At 46.3% G+C, this 10930-nt stretch overlaps 1 protein-coding gene across 1 annotated transcript in view; it reads left to right on the top strand.

The window, feature by feature from the left end:
- LOC136012064 (probable cation-transporting ATPase 13A5) overlaps positions 1–10930 on the top strand; it is a 33750-nt gene that overhangs the window by 20408 nt on the left and 2412 nt on the right. The window contains exons 18-28 of the mRNA XM_065674824.1: positions 289–413; positions 563–726; positions 1276–1398; positions 2197–2276; positions 3261–3303; positions 4153–4262; positions 4985–5081; positions 6996–7068; positions 7657–7831; positions 8748–8938; positions 10421–10509. Of these exons, the coding sequence (XP_065530896.1) occupies positions 289–413; positions 563–726; positions 1276–1398; positions 2197–2276; positions 3261–3303; positions 4153–4262; positions 4985–5081; positions 6996–7068; positions 7657–7831; positions 8748–8938; positions 10421–10509 (1270 nt within the window). The remainder of the gene's footprint in view (positions 1–288; positions 414–562; positions 727–1275; positions 1399–2196; positions 2277–3260; positions 3304–4152; positions 4263–4984; positions 5082–6995; positions 7069–7656; positions 7832–8747; positions 8939–10420; positions 10510–10930) is intronic.

Here is a 10930-nt window from a genome sequence, read left to right as displayed (position 1 = left end):
GGGTTTCAGCCAACCACTTGCTGCAAATCCCTGTCCCTCTGCACATGCATCTCTGCTGCATTGCTCCTTCCTAGAGACAGCAATATAGCAGATCAGCAGCTTGGCTGAAGCTGCAGAAATATTGGCACTTGTTGAGCACTGTGTGTCTTGAACTCCTAGCATTTGTGTTGCAGAGCAAGCATTTCCCACCAAGCATAGCTTTCCTGTTGAACAAAAACCACAGGCAGAATCTTGGTCTCTGTGCCATCCATGAGAGACAGCAACGTGTGTTTCCTTCCTTAGTCCAAGAGAGGATGCAGAGTCTGAGCTGGAGTTCCTGGGCCTCTTGGTGATGGAGAACCGCCTGAAACAGGAGACAAAGCCTGTGTTACAGCAGCTGGCTACCGCCCGCATCAGGAGTGTCATGGTCACAGGTAAATCCCCTAGGCTCTTCCTGTGGCCATGCTGGCTGTTGCAGGGCATGCAGAAGAGATTCACTCCTCCAGCATCTCCATGGTCTCTACCTGGACTGCCACTGTGCTATGGCAGACTTGAGGAGCCTGCCTCTCCACTGTCCTTGCAGGAGACAACTTGCAGACAGCTATCATGGTGGCCAGGACTGCAGGTATGATTCACACAGGCAGCAAAGTCATCCTTGTTGAAGCAAGCGAACCAGAAGGCTCAACTCCTGCTTCCATTGCCTGGCGATTAGCAGAAGACTGCGAAGCAAACACAGCTGCTCCCCATGTAAGCACAGCCAGGGATGATCACTTTCCAGAGCCAGCAGAAATTAACAAAGCTTTTAATGTCTAGTAACTGGCTCCTTGTTGAGGATTTGGAAGTAGCTCTGAGGAACAGAGGAAACCTAGGAGATACTTTGTAGCTACCCCAGGGTATATGGAGGTGTGCTACGGACCTGTTAGGGAGAAATAATTAATCCAGTGGTTCTTCACTCGGGGCAGCATGCAAAATAACTATACAAATAACTGGCAAGGCTTTGCAGATGCAGTGGTCACTTCAGTCATGCTTGAAGTATGCAGAATTAATGCAATTACGCATACTTGTCTGTGTGACTGTTTGCTGGGCCAAACCTCAGTGTCTAAACTAGCATCCAGTGGCTACCCAGGATTAGTTATGTGTGGAAACACAGCTAGAAAATCAAGTACTGCCAGGCATAAAGTTTCACAAAAGGATGCTGCAGAAGGCTGTGTCCCTGGTTGCCTGGTGGGAGGCTGACAAGGTGGAAGTCAAACGGCATGTTATGACCACATTTGAAAATAAATGTCTTATTTCTAGGAGGTACATAATAATACTGAGGAAAAGATCACCTTGGAAGAAGAAACCTGCAACTACCATTTTGCAATGAATGGAAAGTCCTATCAGGTTATTATAAAGCACTTCTACAGCTTGCTGCCAAAAGTAAGTTCAGAGGAAACAAAGCATTTACTTGTCCTCCCTGTTTTATTAAATGTCAGTGGTGTTCTGGCTGGAGAAAGGTGGAGTTTTGTCGATAGTTGTAATGTCACTTCACAATTTGACAGCTTCGGGCAGCCTCCCACCATGCCTCAGGTTTAACCCAAATAGCTTGCTTTCAGCATCTTAGACCTCAGATGTGGCTGTGGTGCTGATTGCAGCTGTGCAGTGGAGTTACTCCATGGTCACCTTCTTAATTTCAGTTTAATTAAAAACATCAACCCCATTCCCATGTGCCACTACCATAGCTGGCAATGGCCTCTGCTCAGCAAGGGCACCAGGCACAAAAAATGCCCACATATAGCTGCAGAAATCTTTAGTTCCTGTCACCCTGTCCATAAAATAGCTAGCACCGGGACAGATTTTTGGATTTTATACTTTCTGGCCATTCACGTAGGAGAAACCACAGGCTGAGCAGTGTTATTGCTGCTGTCATCAACCATCTGTTCTGCACTTGGGAAACACTTATAAAGCCTTGCTGCTTTATAGGCTCCTGAGGAGCACATGATGATCACTGGCTTCCCAGCACCTCCTGCAGAACAAGCAAGGCAGAAAACAGCAGGATAAATCTGGTGTTACAGGAAATTCAAACCCTAAGGACAGCAAAACCATGGTAGTGTTTGGGAGATGGGATTAGAGTGTTTTGCAAGTGTCAGACACCCATCAGGAAGGCCCAGTCCTGCCTTGGTGGAGCAATGGAGGCACAAATACCTGCCCAAGGCAATCTGTTGCTCTTTGTTGCAGATACTGGTGAATGCAACTGTCTTTGCTAGGATGTCTCCTGGCCAGAAGTCTAGTCTTGTTGAAGAGTTTCAGAAACTTGAGTAAGGCTCTCTTTCGTTTTCTTGTTGAACCAAATCAATAACACATTTTCCTGAAGTCTAATTGTTCCAGCTAGTGCTATTTCAGGCCCATCTTTCTGACCCTCCCTTCCTCCACACGTGACCCCTGTTCACATTCTTTGTGGCTGCTTTCCTCTCAGTTCGCCTACAGGGATCCCTGTGGATCAGGAATACCTGCACCCCTTGCCCAGACACACCCACTGCTTCTCTCTGGTGCAGTACAGAAGGCAGAATTAAATGAAGTTGAGGGAAAAACACAGAGGCAGACCCCTGTGTATACAAATCACCCCCATCCCCAGCATGGCTGCTGCTGCTGTCCTAGCTGCAGCAAAGCTGAAAAAAACACAACTTAGGAGTTTAACCCCAGAGATGCTCCTCCAGGACCCTCAAAGGAATGTTTCCTCGCCCCAGCAGGACTCATGCTTACAGTGGATATTGCTTGCTAAGCATAAACAAGACATGATATCTTTCTGAAAAATAAACAGTTAATTATTGGTTATGAGGTGCTTCCTCTGGGGATAAAGTTCCTTGTCCTCTCAGAGAGACCTCATGTGAGGTGGTTTGGGAGCTGCTGTATTATTTCAGCAATTCCTGTGCCTTTAGGTCTACAAAGACAGTCGAGGAGAAAATGCTGCTAAAAGCCAAGCTTCAGCCGCAGGTGCTGCTGCAAATGCACACACCTGCTCCCTTTCTGTGGCCCCTGATACCAAGGGGAAAACTTTGTCTTGAATTAAGTGGCAATGTTCCTTTCCCGTTAAAGCTGCTTTCAAAACTTAATCCTAGTTTTGCTCTGTGTACTTTGCCCCAACCTCTCCCCATATACATCTTGTCCTCCAGAAACATCCACTGTCTTCTTGGCAGCCATCCCTGCTCTGATGTACCCACAAGTGCTAAGCTAGTGGGTGCTTCACTGCAGAATCAGCTACATGCAAGACTTACATGTTTTCCTTCTTTTTCCTCCACCAGTTACTACGTGGGTATGTGTGGTGATGGCGCCAATGACTGCGGGGTACGTAGGACATCATCTCCCATTCTTGTTAAATTTCCCCTCCTTCAGCCTTAGGAGTGCTGTAATGAGAAGCCATCCAACATCACTTGTCACCAGCATTTCCCAAGTTAGTCCGTGGGTATGCTCCATCAGCGTGTCACTGTAAAATACTATCTACACATTTTTTTATAGTAATGTATGCAATAACAGAGGATTATTGTTTCTTTGTTTGTCCTCAGAAATAAGGGCAAGAGACATTTTCCTTATACGTCTCTTACACAATTGGAAATCTGAGGGTCTTAGCCATAAAAGTAATTACTATATTACCTATTATTATAATAATTTATTATATATTATGTCTAGTAAATTATATATACTGTATTCTGATATTATTATAATAGATATGATATGGCAATATTATTTTATAATAATGCATTAACTTGCTTGTAAATGTTGTCTATAGCCTACACCTGAATGCTCAACCAGCAGTGACATGGCCAGCAAGCTCATAAGAGAGTAATAAAAGAAATATGAACAGGACTTTGAAAGGAATAGAAAGGAGATAAAATGGTAATTTAAATAATAGCTTAGCAGACTGTTTAATAGGAAAGATATGCACAAACTCTTGTATGGGAAACTGCAGGCAGGGTAGTTCAAAGGATTGTATTTACAAGGTAAAATGGGATTAAATGAACAAAAGAAATATTTAAGATCCAGGGAAGGGAAAGGATGTGGGAAATGAGATCAACTGAGCCACAGAACAGAGGAAGATCAGTTACAAAGGACATTTGAAGCAAAACTTGTAAAGCAGAAATAACTGCGCAGGTTGGGAGGAATGTCTCTTCATCTTCTGACTCCCATGGATTTCAGGCTTTGAAAATGGCTCATGCAGGGATATCACTGTCAGAGCAGGAGGCATCAGTGGCATCGCCTTTCACCTCCCAAATACCCAACATCCAGTGTGTGCCGGAGTTGATCAGGTGAGTTGGCTGGGTGCTGCCCTGGTGCAGTCGCGGGTTGCTGCTGCCTGCGCTGAGCTCAGTGTGTGGGGCCATGGGTAGGAGTGTGCTGCTCTCTTAGGTGCTGATGAATCAAACTTAATTCCTCAGGAACTATATAAAATATAACAGAAGAGGTTTTCAATTGGTTTTGATCCTCAAATTCCAGTCTGGGAGGTTTTTTTGTGGTTGTAGGAGAGTATTGCCCATGATGGCTGTTTTTTTTGGAACAGGTACAGCAGCAGAGTTGCACAAAGGGGCAAGTTTTACACTGATCACGGAATAGATTTGCTTGCCATGGCTTTAAAGTATATGTATCTATATGCTGCACACAGTCATGGAGCAGCCAGTATTAATGCCATTCAACCAAATGTACGTGAAGACAATTACCTGTTTGTGTAGTATTGTGCTTCATTCTCAGAGCAGTTTGAGCAAATTAGTGATCAAAAATCAACAGCTTAATCCAAGTATTTAAATTTTATGTGCAGAATAAAACCAAAGAAACAAAATACTGCAGATGAAGGGTAATTAAGTGGCTCTTCAGTATCTTAAGGCCAACATAGTTGTCTATGGAATTTGAATTGTTTTCTATTCTTCTTAGAGATCCTAAACACAGATCCTAAATGCAGAAATTGTCTGTAGCACTAAAACACAGTCCCGTAGCTGTAAGTGGGGATTTTAGCTTTGTTTTGTGTTCTGAGCAGGGAAGGTCGCGCAGCTTTGGTTGCTTCCTTCGCTGTGGTTAAATACCTGACCCTTTATGGCCTGATTCAGTTTGTTGGTACGGCTCTGCTGTTTTGGGTAAGTGTTTCATGCTCATCTTTTGTCTCTACACTTTGCTCACTATAGGTTTTTATCTTTAGTGGTATTAGTCATCCGAGTATAAAAGGCATACAGGGCTTCAAGAAATAACAAAGATGTGAAAAGCTAGGTAGTTACTGGTAGGGGGTAAATTGATTGTAAGGACCTCCAAAATCGTGGAAAAAGCTCAGTGATAAAACTTCATCTCTTCCAAAAGAAGAAAGGGAATTAGAAGGGGGTGAGTCCTTGCTCCAGCAAGCAGGAGGCCCAGGACCAGGACTTCTGTAAAATGCTTTGGGAAAGCAGCTGCCTCTCTCTGCTGGAAATGCTTGAAAGGGAATGTCTCAGGTAGATGAAGGAGGGTAATTAAGGAAGAACTACCATTGTGTATCACCATTATGTGATGAATCTTCTAAAATTTTAATACATGAAAACATAAACAGGGAAGGAAATTCATGTATAGACCTCTTGCCTATAATCACCTCTCTTGCCTAGTTCATGTACATCATCTGTGCACAGTTCCATGGAAGGTGAAGGGCACAAAGCAAAGTGAACTGGCATGAATCTACAAGGTACAGCTGAGGCTTAGTGGCAAACAAGGACCACTGGTGTGTCACTACATGGGAACAGCTTCTCCATCCACTAGTCTGGGTAAACCAACTTTGTCCATGTCCCCACTACCCAAAGACATTTCAAACCTGGCACAAAGTAAAACTCTAGCTGTCACTGCTGTTACTGTGGGCTGGGAGTGCATGACCTGGTCTAACTGGTACATGCAGCATTGGTATCTGCTGGAAGAAGGGTGAAAAAACATTCAAATGCCACATTCAGACACTGGGTCCCCCACAAGTGCTATGAATTAGCAAGGGGTTTCATTTGACCCTATGCTGGAGGGAAGGGATGCCATCCAGAGGGACCTAGACACGCTTGTAAGGTGGGCTGATGCCGACCTTATGAAGTTCAACCATGACAAGTGCAAGGTCCTACACCTGGGTTGGAGCAATCCCAGGCACAACTACAGACTGGGCAAAGAAGAGATTCAGAGCAGCCCTGCGGAGAAGGACTTGGGGGTGCTGGTCGATGAGAAAATGAACATGAGCCAGCTTCAGTGTGTGCTTGCAGCCCAGAAAGCCAACCGTATCCTGGGCTGCATCAAAAGGAGCGTGACCAACAGGTCAAAGGAGGTGATCCTGCCCCTCTATTCTGCTCTCATGAGACCTCACGTGGAGTATTGTGTGCAGTTCTGGTGTCCTCAACATAAAAAGGACATGGAACTGTTGGAACAAGTCCAGAGGAGGGCCACGAGGATGATCAGGGGACTGGAGCACCTCCCGTATGAAGATAGGCTGAAGAAGTTGGGGCTGTTCAGCCTGGAGAAGAGAAGGCTGCGTGGAGACCTCATAGCAGCCTTCCAGTATCTGAAGGGGGCCTATAGGGATGCTGGGGAGGGACTCTTCATTAGGGACTGTAGTGACAGGACAAGGGGTAACGGGTTAAAACTTAAACAGGGGAAGTTTAGATTGGATAGAAGGAAGAAATTCTTTACTGTGAGGGTGGTGAGGCACTGGAATGGGTTGCCCAGGGAGGTTGTGAGTGCTCCACCCCTAGCGGTGTTAAAGGCCAGGTTGGACAGAGCTGTGGGTGGCACGGTTTAGTGTGAGGTGTCCCTGCCCATGGCAGCAGGGCTGGAACTAGATGATCTTAACGTCTTTTCCAACCCTAACTATTCTATGATTCTATGACTCATCTGACAGTTGGCAAGCTGGGCTTGCTAGCTCTCATGGTATTGCATCAGGGCTATGAGGCTGCCATTGCTGGCATGACATTGCTCTGAAATCGCATCAGGTGCTGCGGTTTGTACTGTCAAAATTGTCATCAGTTCTCAGGTGGTGCTGCCTTTGTTTTTGTTTCCAGCAACTGCAAATCTTTGGGAATCAACAGTATTTGATACAAGATGCCGTCATCACCCTTCTGGTTTGTCTAACAAGTAAGCAGCCTGGGGAAGCCACCTGTGTCTATTTGAGAGCCTGAATTATAAATAGCTGACTTCATTTCCCAATAAAAATTAAAATGAGGAGCCAAGTTCTGCTGTGTCAGTAACACCATAACCACTGATGCTAGATTAATCCCTAGGGCCCAGGGATATGAGATCTGGCTCATAGCTCAGAGCTGCAGAAGTCTATAAGTAACCACTAGGATTTGCATGTGAGACTTGACTGGAAAAGGAAGGAACAGTTGCTTTGGTGACTGCTATGGGGCTCCTGTGTGTCTGCCATGAGACCCAGTACAGCTCTTAAACTGCTGTGGAGATGCCCATGGATAGAATGATATTCCCCATCTTCTCTGTGTGTTTTCCTAAAGGGGGATTCAGAGAAGTTTCAGGTGGAAAATAATGAAGATAATAGCCATTAGGGCTATTAGATAATAGCCTTATTAGGGCCAGGTTTTGCAGCTTTCACCTGTGATAGGCAGATGAGTGTGTCTGCTTGTGGCCCTGCTTGCCCAGCAAGTACAGAGGGAGAATGCTGGTGGGCTGGGTTGCTACAGACTGCAAATGCCTCTTTTTTCTCTCCAGTGAGTTTGACAGAAGCGTATCCACAGCTGGCACCTTATCGCCCTCCTGGCCAGCTCATCTCTCCTCCATTGCTGTTCTCCATCATCCTCAATGTGTGCTTTACCATAATCATGCAAACCTGTGGCTTCCTCCTGGTGAAGCAGCAGCCCTGGTATGTAGCACTGGCCAGCCAGAGGTAAGGCTCTCTTTTTGTCTCTGACCTTAAACTTGCAGATCACATTGCTGCTACATGGCGGGGGACACTTTAGCCTCACTGTGGTCTGCTGCTGGGCACACCACAGAACCCGAGGGGAACAATTCTTCCCCCCAAACCGTGTGTGTACTCAGCAGAACACTGCCAAGAAAAAACCAAGTCGCTGCAGATACCACACTACAATCTGAAGGGCCAGCCCGAGGCCTAACGCGCGGTTTCCAAGCACGGCCTCTGAAGCGCACAGCACTCTGCCCATTGGAAGTGCAGGCAAGCGGCGCTGGTAGTCCCTCCGCTCCCCTGTACTGCTCTCTCTCGGGGTCAGGCCGCACAGCAATAAACAGCCGTTGGGCCGGGCTCCTCTGGGACCCAGCTCAGCCTACAAAACAGTTAGGAGGCTGGAAGCCACAGCTGTTTGTGTCTGTGAAAGATGAAAAGTCTCCCCATATTCCAGAGCTGAACTATATGTTATATACACATATTGCATCTAGATTACAATATATATTAATGCCCAGCATACCATCATGCAGAAATGAACCCGTGGGGCAGGAGGCGTTTCAGTGGGGATGCTCCCAGGTGCCAGGGCTCAGCCAGGACCATTTCCCTGCCGCTGCACACATGTACTGCAGGGCAAGTGTGCCAGAGTGGTGTGCAGGCAGCTGGGGAGTGCATCTTCATAGCCGTGTCTCTCAAACATTGCTGCTGTTGGCCACCTGCAAGCTGAGATTTTGGCACAGACCAGAAGATCAAGATGATTTTTTATTTGGCTGTTTTGTTTGTTTTGAAGTTTCACTTCAGTGGCTGTTACGTGGCTATTACAGTAGGCTGGGTTCGAAAGAAGAGGGAATTGCAACAGAGAGCTAGACAGAGCAGGAACAAAGTGTTGTGTGTTACCTTACAGACACTGCTCTCCAGGGAACCAGACCATGTCCAACAGTAGCCCAGGTGGAAACAGTACCAGCAGCGGTTCCCAGAGCAATGTACTCAGTTATGAAGACACTACATTGTGGCCACTGTCCTCTATCAATTGCATCATTGTGGCCTTTGTCTTTTCCAAGGGAAAGCCATTCCGGAAGCCCATCTACACCAATTGTGAGTAGAGCTGGAGTAACATGTACTCCACAGACTCCTGTTCCTGCCTCAAAGTTACCCTGGCAGGAGAGGCTGCTAGGGAAGGGGTGTTGTGGATTTTTCTGTACCCACACAGGTTACTGGCATGTAGAATAATTGCTAGTATATGTGAGCTCCTACTTCTCAATTTGAAAAAAGCTCAGTGAGCACTGCTTATGTTAGCTTCTTCCTTGAGATAAGAGGCAGCATAGCTGAAAAAGCAGACTGCATCTTGGTTTGGAAAATGTGCTTTCCAGAAGATGATGTACTGGATTTAGTACAGAACTGTGCATTATTGTCCACACAAAGAACATGAGGATCAGATACATTTGTTTCAAAATACATGGGAAAGAGTTCCTCTGAGATTCACAGTCTTACCTTGTTTGACTTCCATTCCTAATGATGAGAGAGAAAAGCCTGTGATAATATCACTGTTAAAATCCTCTCACAATAACCTTTTTTTTTTTTCTGAGTTTTGCAGAGATGATGTAGCCCTTCTATCCATGAGTTCACTGGTAGCTCTTTTGCAATTGCAGCACTTTTTCTCATGGATGAGAGGGCAGGAGGTTGCTTCATCTTAGCAGAGTTGATTTTGTTAAGGATTTTGTTAAAAGGCAGGTCCCAAACCCATTTCACAGAGCATTGATCACCTGCAGAAGACAGGTAAGAGCAGAGAAAAGCTGCCCTGCAAGCAGCCAGGCTGAGATGGGACAGAGGACTCTGTCAGCTGAGAAATCTGCATGGACTTATCTTGTATTTTATCCCCATACTGGGGCAGTGCCTAGGAGGAAGCAAAGGGCAATTCCCTTGGGTTTGCCACCCACTCAGCAGCCTCTAGTCCCTGACAGCAAGAAGGTTGCCAGGAGGCTGTTGGGAGCTATTGACCCAACCTGCCAGCTAGTTTTAAGATGCTCAGTTCCTGGTCACTGCCAGGAGTTTGGCACCTCTGGATGTCTGAGCTATTTGCCATCACTCTGTGGCCTCCTGCTCCTTTGGAAGAGGATGCAAAGCCAGACAAACCCTTCCTGTGAAAGGCACAGGAGTAGCCCACCTTTGTATTCTGTTGCTGGAGAAGTACTGGGCTCTTCTGGAGAGGAGGACAAGCAGCCTCTTCCACTGCTGGTGCTCCAAGCACACAGCTGAGCACATGGAGAAGCAAGCGCAGGAGGAATGCTGGTGTGGCTCACAGCAGTGCCCCTTTGGGGCAGTTTTCTGTTGGCTGTATAAGAATCAGGACGTGTTGGATCACTTGTGCAAATAAAAAGTGTAGGTGGTGAGACCTGCAACAGGCTGCTGGGGAGTAGCTCAGTTCCCTAGTTCTTCTTTTAAGGAGGAGGAAAAGAAAGGCACTTTACATGATAGCATTTTTACAGCATTAGCATTTGGGCTTCTGCCAGCATATTTGCTGAGTTTTGTCACCAGACTCCCTCCTTCCCAGGGCCACAAATGCTCTTCTTTCCATAGATGTATTTTCAGTGCTCCTGGCCCTCCAGCTTGCAGTCTGCCTCTTCCTCTTCTTCGCAGACATTGATACTGTGTACAGTGGAATGCAGGTAAGCACAAACTAAATATGTATTTCCTTCTCATGGCATGAATTTTGCCGGCCCTTTACCTAAGCATCCAGAGCAGAAGTTACACCTATAGTTTTGTAAATTAATTTGCTGATCTGATGGTGATTGGGCAGCCCTTTCAAACATCTCTAACATCCCTCTTACAAGAGCTTCATTAATGAGGCAGACCTCCTCTTCTCTAAAGGCTGGGCATCAACCAGGAGAAGAAAAAGTGCTTATAGCTTGCTGGGTTTTTCTGACTAACAGAAAAGGCACAATAGGGTGGATTGTGGTTTTGCACTGGAGGAGGCTTGTTGGCCAGAGAAGCGAGTGGGCAAGGATTGCTGCTGCCACCCCGTTCCCCGGGAGCACCATGAGCTTACATAGCGCCAGCTGCTTCAGCCCTCCTGGGCATTCAGCCAGG

Source organism: Lathamus discolor, chromosome 3 (assembly GCF_037157495.1).
Source record: "Lathamus discolor isolate bLatDis1 chromosome 3, bLatDis1.hap1, whole genome shotgun sequence".
Taxonomy (NCBI): Eukaryota; Metazoa; Chordata; class Aves; order Psittaciformes; family Psittacidae; genus Lathamus; species Lathamus discolor.
The sequence above is the reverse complement of the archived record's forward strand: the minus strand, read 5'-3'. Positions and strand labels throughout refer to the sequence as shown.